Genomic DNA, 19839 nt, shown 5'->3' with positions numbered 1-19839 from the left:
TGAGCCTGGACACCATCTCTACATCACATCCACTGATATCCAATGAAATCCACGAAGTGGCTAAGGAGGAGGCTTGGGGGTGCTCAGAGCAGCTGGCATTGACCTGCCAGCTTGCAAATCCACTGCCAGTGCAGCTGGGAATCTGCTTCCTGCACTGTGCAAGCCCCACCTAGCCTGGGCCCATTTTCTGTCACTAAGGGAACTAAAATGGGAGCACAAGCCCCTTCTTCCTGAGCCAGGTGCCACACTGCAGAGGGAGCATGGCTCTGAGGACATTGGGAGCAGAAGAAAGGCAGCAAGGACAGCATGGGAAAAGGGCCTTTGCTGGCTCCTTCCAAGGGCTGGGCGTGGAAGGACAGAGCTCAAAGATGTTGCATGGGCACAGAGCTTCCTCTGCTGGCCCTGCCAGCTCGTGTCAGGCATCAGGCATTGAAGAGGAATGTGCCTGCCCTTGTGGTGGTCTCACCCAACACACCAAAGCTGGTCACTCCTGCCGACGTGTCCCAGGATCACATAGGAAATGCCAGCACAGACCCTCCGTCGATTCCCCATCCCTGCATCCCGCAGGATGACCTTCCTGGGAGGGCTGCCAGCTGCTCGGGGTGGCACCAGAGGATGGCGGGACAGATGTGGCCCATGCCACGGACTGACCTTGCATGAGGGGGCATCATGAGAGACCATCCCACTCCTGCTGCACGTGAACACCTCTCCTCCTGACTGCCAGCCCTAGGACCCACACGGAGCTGACTGCAGGCTCTGCCCATGTGCAGACACACTGTCACCTCCCCACACCAATGCCCCACGAGTGAAATCTACTGAAATCCCTTCTGAGATCCCCTGCCACATGGGTCCACAGAAGGACAGACCCTACAGGAATGAACACAGCCAAAGGGCCGGGGTAGAGATCCACCAAAGCAGCCATGCATTGGGCTGCAGGCACAGAACTCCAAGGGCTGTATGGAGCCTGCAAGTGACCCCACAGGTGATTCTGGGTTGGGCCTCCCCCCATCCCTGCCCCGAGGCCTCTGTCTGGGCAACACCATCGTCTCCTTTCCAAGCCATTTTTGAGCTTCTCCCATGCACTCAACCCAGGTAACATGAGCAGCCTCTGGGCCAGCGCACCAACACCGAGCCCCCAATCAGCAGCGCCCCTCAGTCAGCTAGAACGGGCTTAAGTTCCTCGAGTCTCCGGCAGGCCAAGAAAGCTGCAGCAGCAATGCATTCTGGGTAGAGAAGTCCTGGTTTCAAGGGCTAACTCCAGGCCATTGTTGTGGGGGGGGCCATGCTGGGCACGAGTTGTGGTCCTGCCCAGGGAGCTGTGCCAGGCTGGTCTGTGCCACTGTCTGCTCCCCAGAGACCTGTCCTGCAGCCAGGACATGCCTCACGCTGAGCCTGCTGCTGGGGGGGAGCACTGAGAAAACCCAGCAGCATGCCCCCCTCTGCCGGGGGGTGTCGAAGCCCAGCCATACTTTGCTCGCCCATCAGCCCCCCGACATGCCAGCTCCAGCCCCTGTGGATATGCTTAGCTCATCCTGGGCTTCCAGCAGCCACAACACCTGGAGGGAACAGTGCACTGGCTACTGCCACAGCCAGAGTCCAGGTCCTGCTGCTCGCAACCCCGTACCTGTCCTCCTGCATCAGACCCACGGCGTGAGCGCTGAACAGGCCGTGCAGAGCCATGTCCCAGCAGTCCCCCCCGCCCGCCCCTCCACAGGACAGAGCACTAAGCAGCTCAGATAGCTGCCTCTCACTCACAGTCCCATGGGGTTCATTGTTCCAGCCACTCCACCTTTCACTCCTGGCCACCAGCCCGTTCTCTCCACCCCACTGACTGCTCCTCTCCAGGGCCTCAGCCAATGTCCGGACTGATGGATCGAGGGACGCCAAATGCCCGTGCTGCTCAGCGCTGGCTGGGCAGCGCCCTCGTACGAGGCACGCAAGCAGCTTTGGCTTGTGCTCCGCCTCTGGGCAGAGGATGCTGCCCCTGATGCCTGTGGCAGGTCCTGCCATAGCGAGGAGCGGGGTAGCTTTCCCAGCACGCTTTGCTTAGACACCAGCAGTCACTCAGACTAAGGAAAGCTTGGGGAGTTCTTAGCGGCACGGCCTCCGGATGGCTCCTCTCCTGCCACCTGTCTGACGTGTATGGAGCCTCTCTGTCTCTGGGCCACACAACTCTGGATTCCTCAGACATGGCTGCAGCAAAGCCCTTGGGAAATGTAGCTTTCAGTTACCTCAGCAGCCTGAGGGCTAGTTGCTTTCCTGCTCCCCTTTGGTGCAATTCCCCGCACATAGCACCTCACCCTCAAAGAGAAGCACCTCTTATGCCAGCAAAACCACCCCCCCACATGCAGCCACCTCTGGGGCAGAACGCAGCCACAGTATAACATTAGCGCAAGCCCACACAGGCAGCAAGGAGAAAGGGCACTCCAGCCAAGCTGCAGGGGTGATTTATGGAGGCAGTAGATGTCACCTCATCCCAACTCTCCTGGGTCTCCCTGTCAGGGGGGAGGAGAATCTCTTGCTCACCCCTGGTGAGGAGTTCAGCAGCCCCCGATTACCTCTGGGGACCCAGGGCTTCCCAGCCCGTCAAGCTTCCCCTCTCAGGTCTCTAGCCAATACAGTTGTGAGGCCAGGGTGAACGCTGCCCCATAGCCCAGCCCTGGGGCGAGTGGGGGAGGGCAGGGAGGAGGAAGCCCCACTCCCCTCCCACATCACTGCATCATAAAACAGAATCCCTTCCCTCATGAGCCCTGTCTGCGTGTGACTGCGTGCCTGGGCATGTGCCAGGAGGCGTGAGGTGAGGTCCCTGACCCCGGAAAAGGCATTCCCGCCTCCCCAGGCTGCTGAAAACGAAGCACGGACACTAGGGTTCAAAGCAGAAGAGCGTGTATTGCAAGCAGCCACTGAGGAATGCCCAGGCCTGGTGTCGCCAGAGCGTGTCCAAAGGGCCTTCCCACCGCAGGGAGCAAAGAACAGAGGGTGTCAAAGCAAGCCCAGCCTCCGTGGGGCATACGCTGAGTCATGCAAAGGGCGCTAGCCCCCCACCCCGGCAGCATGAGAGGAGACTGCCCAGCCAGCCTCACCCACACATCTCAATGGGAATCTGATCCCCCAGGCTCTGAGAGGGGGTGCAGGTCCCCGCTCTGGCGAAAGCAGAGAGCTTGGGTCATAGAAAACAAGTGGCTATATTTCTCCAAAGGAGACCCCGTTCCCCGCCCTCTCAGTACAAAGCAAGCTCAGTGCATGGGTTCGAGGCCTGCAGCTGAGCAGAAATGCCTTTTTCCCCTCCTTTTTTCTTTAAAAAACCCCCCATTCGGCAGGGTTGGGGGAGCCGTGTAGGGAGGGGGAGATGTGTATTACCCACAGTCCCGTTCTGCCTGGCAGTGGGACCCCTCCAGGTGCTAGGAGGGAGAAGTGGGTCATGAAGAAGGGATTTACTCCCCCCCCCAGTCACTTGCATGCAAAAATCCAGTGTCCCAACAGGAAAGATGGGAGGGGGGTCCCCTCATTGAGAGATTCCTACAAAGTCAGGCTCCGGGACGCAGAGGCCAGAGATGGCTCCTGCATCCAGCGTGGCCTCCCTGGGTCTTTGGGGAGCTCTGGTCAGCTCTAGGACAAGTAAAAACTACTTCAAACCAAACCCATGCAAGGTGGCTATTTGCTCGCGTGTCTGTCTGTCTCAGTGTGGTTGCCAGTCTCTGAGGCAACAAAGTTCCTCTCCTCCTCGGAAAGGGGGGGGAAATGAAAGCTGGGGCCATAGGGGGGCCCTCCCCACATCGTGTTCCTGCTCCCCTGTGGCCTCATCTCTCGGCCTCCATGGTCACGTTGGCCTTCTGTTCTGACGTGGCTTGTTGGGAGACTGTGGCGGGCCAGCCCGATGGCTGCGAGGGCGGGGGTGAAGTCCACATGCTCTGCTGCTGCTGGATGGAGGGGGGAGCCGCAGGCCAGGCTGGGTTGAAGCCCCCGGGCTGGGGGAGCGGTGGGGGTGGGGGAGGAGGGGAGGTTGCCATAGACGCCACAGGGCTGCTGCTGTGGAAGCTCTCGGAGGCCTTGAGGCGGGAGAACATGGTGAGGGCATCGGGGAAGTTGGGGGGCGTGGCGGGCGTGTTGGCAGGAGTGCACATCTGCAGGGGAACAAAGAGACAGAAGCTAGTCAGAGACACAGCCCCTCACCCTCAGGGCCAGAGAGTGCAGTGCGCAGCCAGTTCTGGGGTGGAGAGTGGGCACAGTGTAACAGCATGGAAACACCCCACCAGCCATGAGGGCGAGACCTACGTCCGAGGGAGGCTGCAGGGGCGGTTAGGGAGGCTGACTGCAGGACGCGGTTAATGATCCAAGGGCTCAGGGTCTCCCCCAAAAGTCAGCAGCCCAGGACCCCAAGCACCACACAGGGGCATCAGTTCTAACTCAGCAAGAGTGCCAGCAGCTGGATCGCCAGCGCGGTTCCCTGCCACACCTGGGCCTTTCTTCGGTGGTCTCTACCCAAACACTAGCCAGGCCCAGGCAGGCAGGGCTAGGGGAGAGCTGGTGCAGGCCAAGCAGCTGGAAGAGGGCACCAGGGGTGGAACATTTATCTATCTTTAAGGGCTCGTCTATGCAGTGAAATTCACCAGCATAATGAACCTCCGGTAATTATACCAGGGTAACTCTGGGAGCAACAGTGCCCCCCGGGGACTGCCGCCAGCAGAATTACGGCGGTACCGGTATGCTGGCACATTCCCCATGTAACCCAGCACTGAATCTGTGTGTCAGTTTGATGCCCATGGAAGCCAGGGCCTCGCAGCCCTAGCCAGAGCCGGCCATGGTACACGGTGCTGCTGGGCAAGCTCTGCTAGTGCCCCTCTATCCTAACCCGCAGCCCCCTGCAATTCCAGTCCTGGGCTCCCCCCACGCCCAGACACACACAAAGCTCTGCTGAGGTCCCTCAGGCCTGCTTTGCCTCAGCTGCTGCCCGCTGGAGTCAGCGGCTCTGCACTCTTCTCCCGCTCTACCTTCCCAGCAGCACTGGTCTTTGACAGAACCCGGAGCTGGCGAGGAGCCACCACAAGGTCAGGCGGGTTCCTGTGGCTTCCCCGTCACTGCGTTTGGGAAGACGTGGCCTCCACAACGCACAGCAGTAGCGGGAGGACACTGCAGGCCTCTGCCTCCCCACAGCCGGCACTGGCAGGGACCGTCCAGGGAGCGAGGGCCACTCGCAGAACTCGGAGCTGCTGCCTCCCTGACAAACTTGCCGGGAGCTGTCGTCTTCCCTTGCCACTGGGGCAAGGATGCGACTGATTTGTGTTAGCCCAACCTGGGCCAGAGAGGATCCCAGCATCCAACCCCTGGGCATGACAGGCAGCACCCCACCCCATAACTCTATGGCAAGCTGCAATTAGTAATAGCTATTGCTACCACAGCACCTCCCCTTCCAGGGCTTTAATGGAGTCTGCCAAGGTTGAGATATTCGGGGATCACATCACTCAGCAGTCAAATGCAGGGCGTGTAGCCCCGAGTGGCAAAGCAGCACCTCACCACAGTCTGGGCCGGGAAGTGAAGAGCACCGTACCCAATTGAAACTGCAGGGGGTGGATTTGGGGAGGAATTCAGTCCAAACGCTGACATGAACATTCACATTAACGCTTGCGCCGTCTGTGCAGAGCTTGTGAGCTGTGCTAGGTCCGTACCAAGCATTACACTGTTATTACTTGCGAAAACCGACTCTGAGCCTTACTCCACAAGGGTGCAGGGCAGCCATTTTATGTCTCATCCTAAAGCTCCCTGCAGGACAGCACCCACTAGCACCGCAGTGCACTCAGCACTCCCAGCAGAGAGCGCCCCCTACTGACCCATCCTGCTTGCTGCAGCACTACACCCTGTAATGCCCTGGGGTCCGCACGAGGAAGGGAAAGCGCCCCTAGCTCTGCATTGGGGACAGCATTGACTGCATAAGGAGAGCACTCCCTACTGAGCTCCCACCCTGCCCACCTACAGCACAGAGCCCCCAAGCAGTATGCTAGGCCATGGGGGTCAGCACTGAGAGGGTAGAGCGACCCCTACCGAGCCCCCATCCTGCTCCTTGTAGCACAGCGCCCCCTAGCACTGCACGGGGGCCAGTGCTGACTGAGAACCCCCCAGTACAGTGATTACATTACTCGCCATTCTGACCAGTGCCTGGGGGTGGCCAGGCGAGGCGCAGCAAGGTGCCCTGCACGCTGTGCTCAGGAGGGGCTGAGGCTCTGCTGGATCCTGGCATAGGGGCTCCAGTGGGGGCTGGGGTGGGCGACTGCACCTGCAGCCTCTCCCCCTCCTCAGATGGGGCAGTGCCCACAGCTGCAGCTTCCCTGCAGGTTCGTGCAGGCAGGTAAGCGGCTTGGAGCAGGCGCTCGGTGGGGGTGGGTATTGGAGCCAGCATGTCTGGGTGGCTCTGCCAGGCTGCCAGCTCCTATCAAGGCTGCTCCCTGCAAGAAGCAGTTATTTCAGGCCCCCGAGGACTAATCGTCTTTCAAGAGCTCATGTCAAACATCCCAGACAGGAGCGGTACATGGTACCCTTGAGATCCAGCCCCTTCCTGCACCCTCATCTCTCCAGGGAGAGACCCTTTGGGGGGAGGGGGTGCCCATGAGGGAATATGAATGGCGAAGCTACACTGGGAGGGAGGAAAGGGGAGGGGTAAGTGGGGGCCTCAGCCCCACTGTGGTTTATGACATATGCCAGGGGCCCTTCTGATGCATAGGAACTGGATCCCCAGTCCAGATGCCCTGGCCCCCTGGCGTATGCTCAGCCCCCCGTTACCCAGCTCATAGCAGGATCCCCCTCCCATCTAACCAACTGGGGACACATCACTCAGTTTGGGAAGGATGAGGGAGGGGGAGGTGGCCCCCCTGCCGGAGAGCCCCTGCTCTGGGATGGACTGGATTCCAAAGCCAGGGCTCCCGCTCTCCTGCGAGCTTGTGCCACCCCAAGAACCAGCTGGCCAGGACACCATCTCCACACAGCCAGCCCCTGCCCTGAGCTCACGGTTTGCAGCCCAATGGACTCCAGGGTGTCCAGCCCCATGCAACACTGTCTGTCCCCACCCCCTCGGCTGCCTGCGCTGGAGGCTGTTTGTAGCGTGGCTCTTTCTGGGTGCTTGCTCTGCATGCTCACTGCATGCTCCAAATCCCTGATTGCCCCAGAGAACGGTGGAGTCAAATGAGGACACGGCAGCCAGCAAATCCCAGGGACCCATCTGCACAGGCAGATTACAGGCTGCCCAGGCACGAGAGTTAAAGGGGCAGAGCATGGGGACCCAGGGGCTTCTGTGGGCAAGATATAACAAGGGAAAGTGTTGGGTGGAGAATAAGGGGGGGGTCACAGGCTGTCAAGAAGCAAATTGGCAGAGTGCTGGGCTGCTGGGAAGAGAGATTTAAAGGGAAATAGTGTGTGTGTGTGCGCCTATGACTGTGGTCTACGCCCGTGAGTGCGTGTGTAAGCAGACATTTGTGAGAGCACACATATATTTCTGCATGTCTCTGTGTGTCTGCTACGTTACAAGTGCAGGGCCCTTCTGTTCTCGCCTGTCACACCAAGAGAGCCTAGCTGCAGCTCCCAAGGAGGGGCAGGGTAGGCGTGGAGCAGACTGGTTTGCCATGGACTCAGAGTGGGACCAATGCCAGGGCCCACAAGGTCCTTTTCTAGGCTTCTCATCTCTGAGGGGGTCAGTTCCTCCTCCTGGACTCCATTCAGCCCACCTGCCCCAGGGGCGCTGGTGGGGGTAGGAGCTCCCCCGGAACTGAATGGCCCAACCAAGAAGCCAACCTGGCACTGCTGGGTTGTGCAGGACATGTGGACCCACTGCTGGGCTGCAGGTTAGGCCCAGGAAGCCAGGAGCCCGGCTCAGCAGGACAGGGAGCGTTAACCAGCCACTACCCCTCTGTCTGGGATGCCACTCGCCCACCCCTCACCTCACTCAGCACATGGCAGCCAAGTGCTGCTGGACCTGTGTGGGGGAGGCAGGGGTGGCCCTGCCAGGGCCAGGGGCTCTGGGGGAGGCTGCAAGAGCCCCGCCCACATGCACGCTGCACTGTTGTTCCTCAATCGGCCTCCAGGCAGTGCCCAAGAGCAGCGCAACCTCCCCCTGCCCTGGAGCCCGCTCACTGGGGCTCGGCTCTGCTGTGGCAACCCAGGAGACAGGCCAGGAGCCGCCACACGAGTCGCTGCCCCCATGCCGTTGGCCCAGGAGAGAAGCTGATGATGCTCAGGGCATCAGGGCTCCCCACGCCCACACACATTCCAGCCCTGTCGCCAGAGCCAGCCACCCTCTCTGCACTGCCTGGAGCAGGGCCCACCAGGCAGCGGCTCCCTCGACAGTCTGGGGTGACTGTTTGCGCCCAGGAGGTGAAATGGCCGAGCTGGCTTTGCCATCCCAAATCCCCGGCCCTGCCGCTGGGCTGTTCACCTGAGCCCTCCCGTGGCAGGGCAGATGGGATAGGTGTCATCGGCAGTGCAAAGAGCAGAGCGACGCGGAGCCTTGACCACCTGGCCCCTTCACACCATGGAGGCTGCAGGAGACATGAGAAGGGTCTCCAGGCCAGAGAGCATCACAGCTGCCTCCAGGGAACTGGCAGCTTCTCCAGGCACCGCTGGGAGCTCCTGTAACACTGCAGTTCTGTGCAGCCTTAGTGTCAGGGGTGCAGGCTGCACTGTGGACTCTCCTGGGACCCAAACTTCCCCAGCCAGCAACAGCAAGGGCCTGGCTGGCCGGCAGGTGCAGGGCAATGGGACTAGCATCAGCACACAGCAGGAGGGGCAGGAAATAGCTACATTCCTACTCTGCCTGCTCATTGCAGCACAGGAGCTCATGGGACATTCAGGGCCAGCACAAACAGCAGTGGGCCACCAACACCCACCTGTGGCCAGTGCACTGAACTACGCTGGACTCCATGGATGCATTCACCTCCAGCACCTCCCATAGATGGACTCTTGGGAGAAAGCTTCCCACTGGGCAGAGCAGGGTTCAGTTTCCTGTCAGGCACCTTCCTGGGCTGGGGGACTTGATGGAGCTAGCCAGCTTGCAGCTCTCAGGGAGGCTCTCACAGCTAGAGTCCCAGGAGCGGAAGGGCAGGGTGGTCCAGTAATGGGGATGAAGGGCCAAAGGGAATGAGTCTGGTTCAGCTCCAAGCCACTGGAGCTGAACCAAGCCCTGTTCCCGTCACCCTCTGCCTGCTTCTCCTGCACTCAGAGTACCAAGGATCAGCCTTCCGGATTACCCTGGCTTTGCTCTGAGTGCCCCCCTCTCAGCCCCTCCCTCTATGCCTGCCCCACATCTCTGCTCCCTCCCACCCACCAAGCCTGCCTGCCCCTCCTGCCGCAGTCTCTGCTTTGCATTATCGGACAGGTGCAAATTACAGCTTCTTCCTCCTCTCATTTCCCTATAGAGTGCTCCCCACAGTATAGGGCACACTGCATGCTACTGCACCCTGGCTTGCAGGCCTCATTTACCCTCACCCCAAATAAGGCACACTGCACGCACCAGCCTGGGGCCTTTGGCTCCCCCCATGGATGTTTCCAGAACACAGCCCACCCCCAGCTTCTCTCTCTTGGCAGGAAGCTTCCTGCCTCCCGCCCCGTGGCTTTGCTGTATATTTCTGCCCTCCCTCGTGGAGGAGTGGAACAGAGGCCTGGACATTAGCAACAGCAGCCCAGCTATGCAAGGCCAGCACTGCTGCTGCACCGGCTTAGCAAAGGGAAGGGTCAGGGAAGCACTTACCATTTGATGGTGATGGCTGTAGGGGATGTTTGTTTCTTGGAAAAAAGCACTGAGTGCAGTCTGCAAAAAAGGAAGGAAGAGATTTATCATTTGTCTGGGAACGAGGCACTCTTCCACCCGACTCTCTGGAGCACAAGCCTAGGGCTTGGTCTAGCTCCCTCATGCCCCAGAGTAGGGCTCCACTAGGGCACAGCTCCACTCTCGGCTCAGCATGGGTAGCTCTTGACTGCCAGCGTCCTGTTCTCTGTTGGTGGGTGGGGCTCCTGGAGCAGGCAGTGCAGCAGAGAAGAAGCCCACCTGTGTGCGCGAAAGCAAAATCGCCCCTCCGTTTGCCACCAAACTCTGGATCCTGTGTCACTTCCAGTCCACCTCATGTGATCAGAACCCTGCAACCACTCTGAAATAGCCCCTTTGGGCACTGGCCTCCATGCCATGCGAAAACATGCATGGCCCCCTTGGTCAGCACATGCCATGGCTCCAGAGAAACCCCCCCGAGACCGTCACGTCTTCTTTAAAAAAACAAACAACGCTGCATGCAGAACAGCTCCAAGGGCCTCTGCAGAGCGAACGGTGTTTGTCATTTAGTTTCACAGACAGATGCTACACATATGGACTTACTTCACTCACTGGTGAAATGCAGCCATTTCTGGGGTGGAGCCCAGTACTACATTATGCAGCCGTTTGGCACAGGAAGTGTAGAAGAATACCAAATCCAACTGGGGCTCTAGGGAGAATTTAGGGTAGTGGAATGTAATTACCGAAGCTTGAATTAGACAAGGAGACCAGGGCGAGTACTCCTACGCTCATGGAAAGTGCCACAGGATCTATAATGACCACAAGCAGTTAGGACCTTGCTTTTATGTCTCACCTCCAGCAGCACAGCATCCCCTAACACCAGCCTGAGGCACTGGCATAGAAATCCCCGTTTAACTGACATTCTGAGGAACATCCAAATCATTTGGGAGTTTGAGAGACTCCGGAGAATTAAACAATCAAACAGACCAGAGGGAGTGTTGGATGGAAGGGACTGGACACTCCTCTCCCACTGTGTAAATCTGGAGTAACTCCAGGTAAGTCAGTGGTTCACACTGTATAAGAACGGAGATGAGAGAAGAATCAGGTCTGTGGTGTTTTACTGTATGTCCCCAGTGCAATGTCTTTTCATCATATTGTTAACTGATTTCTATAGAAAGTTTTGCCACCCTCGCAGCATTTTACAGAGTCTCACACAATATCCCTGTAGGAATCAATTCGACCACCCCCCCAAAATGCAGCCACTTCTGGGGTAAACCACGGCAGCTGTTAACAGCTACTCTGCGGAATAGTTCAGGGGAGGAAGTGAAGAGTGTGCCATGCTCAGTTAGCGCAGAGGTGCCAATGTTTGCAATACTGAGGGCCGTGGTGGCATCTGCTTGGCTAGCTGCTTGTGTAAACCACAGGGTGGGGGGTAACAGGTGTGCCTCTCTCTGGGGGTGATATGGGAGGACAGAGGGCGGGTCCCTACCAGACAACAGAATAATATTCAGATGCTGCTCTCTGGCTCCCCCTATAGGCAAAGTGAGAAAGTTGAGGGTCTCTGTACCGCTGGCAGGTATAGTTTTCCTATACCTCTGGGGGTTCAATAGCATGCCCCAAACTGCGCAGTCTGGCCTCGTCCCAGCACAGCCTCGTTCCATGACTAATTGTGCAGGTTCTACATGGGTTTGTACAGCCGATGCTGAGAACACACAGCTGCAATTTCGCTGTCCTGGGACCTCACCTAGCTAGGTTAAAGCTAGTCTGGGTATGGCTACTCAAACTGTAATTATACCGTGATTATAAGGCAGACATCCCTTAAAACAGGGGCTGGAGCCCTGGCAAGAGGAACTGCAGAGGGTAGCTTATCGGTTGAGAGAAGTCACATGAGGTGGGGCGGGTGGCTGAGGTGGGGCTGGGAGCTCAGGTTTTATGGCAGCTGGCTACCAGCCAGTTGGTTGGTCTAGTAGTCATTTAGTTGGCTGGTTATATCCCCATAAATGTGAACAAAACTCAGAGAGGGGAAGGCAATTATTGCTAAAGGAGACCAGGGAGTTTAAGGGTTTTTTGTTTTTTTTTGGTCCCAAACCCTTGAGGGGGATATGGTTTTAGTTAAGGGCAGGCAGCCTCCATTGGCTGAGTTTCTGAGGCCCTACACTCCACTTAATGGCATTTGTCTGTTTGGATGTAAAGTGATAATTTTTAAATGCTAAATGTGATTAACTGCAAAATTCCAGGCAATGTTCTAGACCTCAATGGGCAGAAACCTATTGATCTGGGGGGAAAGTGGCAAACTGGGAGGAGGAAAATAGGGGACATACGGAGCCCTTGGCATTTGGTTGGCAGACCCCTCAGCTGTAATCAGGTCTGAAATTGTCGGTGGATCAAAGAACTGGTGGATGGAGCCATTAAAACCTTCTAGCAAAATAACCCACCTCACCTCTGCCCTTCCTCCCAAGGAGTTTAAAATTCTGACACCCAGGAAGAAAATAAGAATGGAGGGTGGGAAGAATGGTCGGCACAAAGAGTCTCTGGCATGGGGGAAAGGGTCAGTGGAGAGGGGCCCCCAGAGCCTCTGGGGGGGAGAGTGAATGGGGAGGAGCCCCCAGAGCCCCCGGTAGGGCTAAAAGCGGTCATCAGTTAACAATGGCTCTTTGCTCTCCCCGCTGAGCTGTCTCCCAGCAGCAGAGTGGGTGCTCAGCCAGCAGGGGAGTCGGAGGGCAAAGAGAGCGAAGCCGTTCACAGCCTGCCCAAAGCCTGCTCCAGGCTGGGGGTGGGAGGAAAGGACACCAGCTGCCCACCCCTCCCTTCTGTCCAGGGGGACGAAAGGTCCTTTGGAGCAGGAGAGAAAAAGGAGACAGCCCCTGGCATGGGGAGATTGGAGGGCCCAGAGCTCTTAGCATGTGGCAGAGGGGGCAACGGAGTGCCCCTGGAATGAGGGAGGAGATCGGGGTCTGTAGTATGTCCCTGCAATACCTGGGAGGTGGGAGGGTGGCCCACAGGGAGCCCCTGGTGTGTTCAAGGAGCGACACAGAAGCTAGAAGGGAGAGACTCCCCGGTTTCAGTTAATTTAAACAGGACTCCAGGCATTGTTTGATCCTGGTGCCCACTGCTACTAAAGGCACTTGGCAGACTACTAGTCTTCCTGCCTTTCACCAGAGAGGCCCAATAATTGCTCGATAGCTGTGTTCCCCAGCAACAGAATGGGAAGTAGATCAGATCAGCAGTTGGAGGACGAGCACGGGCTGCAGTTTCGGAGTCTGGGGGGAGAAGGGCAGCAGGATGTGGCTGCTGGGCAGGAGTGTGGTTTGCCCTGCCTTACAACAAAAAAGGAATGTAAGTGGGTGAAGTGGATGGCCCAGACATGAATCTAGGCAGGACACAGAAGTGTGTGCACACATGCAAAATGAAGCAACTAATCCTCTTCTCGTTCACTCCGGTTTCACCCTGGTGCAGCACCCCTGACTTCAGTGGTGTCTCTCTTCTTCCCCGCTGCTCCCCCGCATTTATAGCAGCAGAAGGGAATCGAGCCCTAGGAATTATTGCAAGCTCTTATATTTCACAAACAGCCCCATGTGTGCTCTGTAAATATCTCAGTGAAACCCTTTTCATGTCCTTCCACTGGCTGGGTGGAGTTACTGTTCCTGGCCCCCTCAATAACAGCCTAGCCCATGGGGAGAGTCACCCACCAGGAGTGGCTCCCGAACGCTCCCCCTCCCCGAGCCTTGGAAAGTCACCAGTCTAATCCAAGGATGGAACGCCTCCATCAGGAGGAGGGGCACATGGGAACAGCCAATCCCCTGGTGGCACACACCCAATCCCACCCCCTAAACAGTGGCAACAAAGTTGACATCATTGCAACAGCAGCAAACTTTAAAAAAAAAAAAAAAAAAAAAAAAAAAAAAAAAAAAAAGCACAGAGAGAAAAATCTGCCCTGGTTTCCGTATTCAAATGGGAGTGAATTTAGGGCTAGTGAAAGAGCCAGAGACGGAACCCTCAAAATACCCCCAACTCCCTGGAGCCACCCCATTTCCCAGAGACAGAAAATGTTCCTTCAAAATGAATGATTTCCTTCTCAGGCCTTTTTTAATGTGTTGCAGGCTGTGATCCTCTTACATGGATACAAACTAACAGTTTCCCAACCTCCCGCCCCACAAGCGTGTGTTGTCTTTGGTTATGTTTCCCTCCCCATTGATGTCGGATACCTCCTGGGAGCTCCTGGCCTGCTGGATCTGACAGGGCCGTATGGAGACTTGCAGGACATTGAGAGCATCATGTAACACGGCTGGGGCCCGGGCAGTGTTCTGACACCATGGCAGTGCACCGCAACACAGTACTCTTTGCATTGCACAAGGATGTCAATGTGTGGGTTTGTCCCAGAGGATGCATGATCTGAAGGTGCTTCACCTACCAACAGTTACCAATTGACAGGTAGGGCCAGGTTCTGCTCTCACGTACATTGGGATGAATCTGGAACAATTCAATAGACTTGAGTGAGTCTCCTCCTGAAGTACACCGCTATGATTGAGCAGATGGGATCCCTGCGATCTCGGCTTTGCTGACAACAGATTTAGCTTCACTCATTGGTAAATGCTGAATAAATCCCTTCTGGAGACCAGCCTCTGATCAGGCCAAAGTCAACACACATTTTACAGAGTAAATTACCAACAATCCCCAGCTCCAGTGAATCAAGAGCACCCAGCCCCTTGGTTTGTCTGTCAGCTTTTCCCTGAGACTGTCTGGGTTACCAGGTACCAAGGCTCTTATGGGACCGGAATTCTCCTCTGATGTGAATGGACAGATTTGGAAATTCCCAAACAGCCCAGAGAGGCTGGGTGGCAAAATGACAGGAGCCCAGAAATTCACTACTAACCCTTGCAATGCTGAGAAAGAGTGAAGCTCACCCCAAAGGAACTAAAGACAAGTGTGCTTGTCCTCAGAGACAAATGCCTCCTACAGCTCCCCCAAATGCTGATCCCTACCCCCTCCCATCAAGATTACCTTCCAATTCCCCTGCCCCAGAGCACAACAACTTGGCCTCCCCACCCACTGCTGGTTCCTTTCCCCACTGTGCACCCCAACCCTGCTGAAGGAAATGCCCCCTCATTATTATGATGTGCATATTACCACAGGGCCTAGAAACTTAGTCATGGAGTAGGACCACCATTGTGCTAGGCACTGTACAAACACAGACAGCCCTTGCCCCCAGAGAGTTTGCAATGTGTGTTCATGTGATCCTGTGCAACCCCCCTCCCAGTAGCTGGAAACACTTCTCACTCCCCAGATCCACTCCCTCCAGCCCTTAAATGAGCACAGCCCAAGTATCACACGCTTGGAAATAGCACAGCGATCAAAGGTTAAAGCATTACCCTGCTGCATGGAGCAGTCCGGAAGGGCTGTAAATGGGGCAGATTGTATGTATTTAAGGGCTTTGTCTAGATGGAGAAATTTACCAGCATAATTCTACCAGTGTAATGATACCACTCTAGTTAAACTGGTATAACCCCGGATGGAGATCCTTATTTTGGTATCAGAGTGTCCACACAAGGGGTGACACTGGTGTAACTAGACTGGTAGAATTATATTAGTAGAGTTATGCCAATAAACTTCTCCTCTAGACAAGCCCAAAGATGCAGCAGGAACAGCCAACTCCTGTTGCTTTGTCACTCATTTCAGCTTTGTTGTCAGGCAGTTTATTATCTTGAAATGTTAGTTTAAACGGGAATGGACCATCGTGCCCAAAGAGAGTGGGAGCATCAGCTGCCAGTGAAACACTAGTGGCTGGGCCGCGCTCTCTGTCCCTGGGCCACGGTGTGAAGCAGGAGAGGCACATAATAATGCTCATGGGATCATGGGTTACGGAGTTCTGAGTAACAGGAGCAATGTGGTCCCCCATGTGAAAGAGACAGTATGCATCAATACCCGCAGAGCGCGATTCTGCCACCTTTACACTGAGCAATTCCTTGATGCAGGAGTAATGCTTCTGAAACCAAGGAGACCACTCAGTGGACCAGCTCCTCAGCAGGGGTAAATTAGCACAGCTCCACTGAACTCCAGGGAGTCATACACACCGAGGAGCTGGTTCAGCCTGGAGAAGGGCATCCGTGAAAGGGGGTGGAGTAACAATACTCTGCAAACGCAGATCATGGGCTCAGACTGAGAGGGATTTGGAGTACCCGGAAGACAGTACTCCTAGAGCAGAGCTCTGAGAAGGGGGCATGCTCAGCAGCCATTTTGCAAAGGGAATTATCTGAGCATTTTGCACCAAAAGTGACTGGTAACTTGTCCCATTGGGTTGTTTACAGCTGAGCTTCCTCTGAGTCATGCAAGTGCCAAACCAGCATGGGAGACCCACGGCCAGCACACTGCTGTTTGCACTTGTGCAACTTGCCAAATAGTGGCAAATTTCTGGAAAATGTAATTGAAACAATAACTTTCTGTCGCAAGTTCCTACTCCCGGTGCTTCACATGTAAAAGGTGGCAGGGTCTGATCCTTCTCTCACACCTGTCTTACAATGTCCAGTAGAGCTCCTCTTCATTTACACTGGTGAACAGAAACTAGGTCATACTACACATGTAAATGTGTCCAATATTTCCTTTTGCAAAATCTGAAAATATACAGATGGGCTTGCCTTGTGGGTGCCTCTCTCGGTGTGCATAGTCAGTGCACAGAGAGAGCATGAGATATTCATCTGTTTGGATTTGTACACGCACACACACGACAGACAGTCTGATTTTGACCATCAGCCTCTGATTTTGCACCCAGAAAACCTATGAATACAGTATCTAGCTGTCTAAACTACCTGATCAAACCAGAAGCACAGGGAGTCAAGTGACTCCATGCTATAAAATGCACCCAGAATTGTTTCTTTTATAGTGCATATAGAACAAGGGATGCCCCAGCCATGCTAATGTGTGCAGTAGAAACCTCTTGCTCTCTACACTGACTCAAACCTCCTTCTGTGTCACAGAACAGACACGCTAATTACAACAGTGCCATTAGTGACAAAACCGTCACACTGAGCTGCAAAGAGCTGCTGGTGCTGCATGGAAAACATCTTGTTTGTAGCAGGCAGGGCTGTGTCCATCCCCTGAGCACGCACACACTCCCATTCTTTACCACCAGGGAGCTTTCTGGGACTACTGCGCTCGCACAGTCCGCCTGCATGTTCCCCACCTGAAGCTGCAATCCCGAGAGTGACATCACAGTCACTTCCCCAGCAATCACTGTCGATGTCACAGAGGATCCTGACTCCAGGCCAAAGGAATAAGCAGTTGGAGCCAATGAAGTTTTAACCAGCAAAACCTCTTCTCCTGGTGCTGCCTTAGGAATCAAACCCCAGGGGACAGGAACATAGGAAAGGCCAGACCGGGGCTCTTCAACCCACAGCCACTAAGGGGCATCATTCTGCCTGCAGGGAACAGGGGGAGGTGTTGCGGGAGTGCACATAAGGTCAGTTATTGCTATGTTCCCCCCAAGCGCCAAGTACAGGTGAGCTCAGAAAGACTGCCCTAGCAGTGCCAGAGCTCGCCCCAACACTTCTACCTCCTTTTAAAAGCAAATCCACTCCTGAGTGGGGCCCAGAAAGGGGTGGGTGGCCCCTGTGGATCTGCTATAGCCAGCCTCGGGAAACCCTGACCATCTGGGAGCAATGAAACACAGTCCCACTTTAATAACACAGGCAGAAGACAAGCACACCCCATACACAGACATACACCCCTGCTATATAGTACTCACACACTAGACATATATACACTCGTACACACACATCTAATACAAACAGGGCTGTACACATATACCCCATCCACGTACACATACACAATTCACACCAACATTAAAACAGCGCCGCAGTGACAGTACTGATGGCGGTCTTCTTTCCCAAGAATGGTCAGAGACAGAAAAGCCACCCCTGGCCTAGGGAGGCTGACCTGTATGGGCCTGACAAACAGCAGTACCATGACAGCATGGAGCGTTCCCCAGAAGCGGGTGTGCTGAACACACACACACGGCACACACGAATGTCTGTCAGGGCAGCGCAGAGATGCTGGCACAGGCGGTCGTATCCCAAACAACTCCCGGTCCCACCGCCCACTCCCTGAACTGTGGCAGTAGCCCCAGCTGTGGCACCTTCCAATCCGCCAGACCCTGGGGCACCCGCAGCAATTGGCGGCAGCTACGGCACGTTGGAGGTGCCCGGGATTAGCCTTCTGAGGGGCAGGATGGGGGCATATAGCACTGGGGCCTCTCAGGCTCCCCTCTCCCCACATTCACTCCATGGCAGCCCACTGGGGGCCGCTGTGAGTGCCCTGGGGCTTGCTCTGGACACAGCAGCCAGGTGGGCAGATCAGATGGCTTGGCTCACACCCTGGGCACAAGGCTTGCTCCGGACTGGCCCCCCAGCCCAGCACTGGGGCTCCTCTCCGCAGCGGCACTGCCCACGCCCTGGAGCCCCACGCCCGGGAGCTCCTGCCTCCACCGCCCCCTCAGGCTCAAGCCCCCGGCCCGCCCGAGGTGCCAGGCTGAGGCGCCAGAGGCACCGACCGGGGCTGGCCGCGCTGAGCTCCCCCCGCGGCGCGGGCTGTAGCACAGCGCCAGGAAACCCCTCCTGCCCCACCCGCGCCCTCCAGCTCGGCGGGGGTCTGCTCGCCAGCTGCCCCACGGCCGCCCCAGCCCTTCCGCGGCGCCCCAGGCTGCAGGGCCAGGCCAGCCGTGACCTCGCCGGTGCTGCAAATGGGCAGCGATCGCGGCCCCCCCGGCAGGGCGCCCCCGCCCAGCCAGCTCTGCCTCGCCCTGGGGGCTCACCTCGAACTGCCAATGCGCCGCCTGCAGCAGCTGCTTCGCCTGGTCGGCGGCGCAGCCCGCGGTCAGCACGAACTGGTTAATCATGACCTGGTGCTTCAGCTCGTCCATGTTCACCGACATGCCGCCTGCCGTGCCCTGGGGTCCCTGGGTCTGCGCCGCTCACAGCGCAGCCACCATTACAGAGCCGGCTCCTGCTAATACAAATATTTACTGGAGGCAGGGGACTGACTCACCCAGCCTGGCCTCCCTGACGGCACAGCCAGGGCGGGGCCGGGCGGGCAGGCTGGGAGCTGTAGTCCAGAGGCTGGGCTGGCTAGCTGCGGTGCCAGGCGGGTGGGGTAACAGCTGGCATTGAACCAGCCTCTGTTGGTGAGAGAGACAAGCTTTGGAGCGGACCCACCCCTGCACACAGGCAGGCTGGCAGAGCAAGTCCCCTCTGCGCGCCACAGAGCAACGGGTCCTTTGCAGGACTTGACCCCATGCACCGCTGCCATGGGCTCATGCGCTGGCCGGGCCTAGGCAAGGCTAGCGTGGGCTGCGTCAAGGCCGCAGTTGTTCGCGTTGGCCAAGGAGGTGGGACAACCCCGCCGCTGGTACACAGGCCATAGCGGTGTTGCTTCCTAGCGCCTCCTTTGCCTGGTCCAGTTTTAAAAGCAGAGAAAGCACCGCAGGGCTGCTCTGGGGGCTCCCCTCCGTCCCCACCGCGGAGACTCACCCTGCACAGGCTAGGAAATAGGCTGTGCCTAGGGTGCGTGGAGCTGTGTCTGGGAGCCAGGACAGGCGTGTAGCCACCCTGTCTGGCGAAGAACGCCTCCCTCCCACCGCTGCCCTGCCAGCCGCTCTCAGACCCAGCAGCGGGGCTCCCGTCACACGCCAGGAAAGTGGCTGACTCTGGTCAGCAGAGCCAGGGCTCTGCATAACCCGCCTGAGCCATGGCTTCAGATCTGGAGCAGCTCCAGGAGCCCCCTGTTAATTATAGCATGTATTGTGTGAGCAGGGGCCCCCAAAATATTCCTGCTTAAGGCCCCCCATGGGCTAGTACCAGCACTGCCAGGCAGTCAGTCCCCGCCCCGCACCAGGCTGAGCAGCCAGCAGGCACCCAGCTCCCAGGTAGGTAAGGTGCCCAGCACTACGTTTCCCAGGAGCCCATGGTTTGTTTGCATAGTTTTACAGGGGAGGCTGACGTCCGCTGAGTGACGTGTCAGGACAGCCAGTCATCGGCCATGCTGTGTTAGTACCTGACCATATAAGGTAAACAAATCTGGCGCCCCCAATGAGCACGCGAGAGAGG

At 56.9% G+C, this 19839-nt stretch overlaps 1 protein-coding gene across 1 annotated transcript; it reads right to left on the bottom strand.

Annotated features, from left to right (window-relative positions):
- Positions 1 to 2869: 2869 nt before the first annotated feature.
- UBALD1 (UBA like domain containing 1) lies at positions 2870 to 18807 on the bottom strand. Its single transcript, XM_073362750.1, has 3 exons — positions 18549 to 18807; positions 9731 to 9790; positions 2870 to 4124 (listed from the first exon to the last, which is right to left on the bottom strand). The coding sequence occupies exons 1-3, from the start codon at positions 18666 to 18668 to the stop codon at positions 3801 to 3803; spliced, it is 504 nt and encodes a 167-aa protein (XP_073218851.1). The 5' UTR covers positions 18669 to 18807; the 3' UTR covers positions 2870 to 3800.
- Positions 18808 to 19839: the final 1032 nt, after the last annotated feature.

Source organism: Lepidochelys kempii, chromosome 10 (assembly GCF_965140285.1).
Source record: "Lepidochelys kempii isolate rLepKem1 chromosome 10, rLepKem1.hap1, whole genome shotgun sequence".
In the NCBI taxonomy this organism is placed as follows: Eukaryota; Metazoa; Chordata; order Testudines; family Cheloniidae; genus Lepidochelys; species Lepidochelys kempii.
The sequence above is the reverse complement of the archived record's forward strand: the minus strand, read 5'-3'. Positions and strand labels throughout refer to the sequence as shown.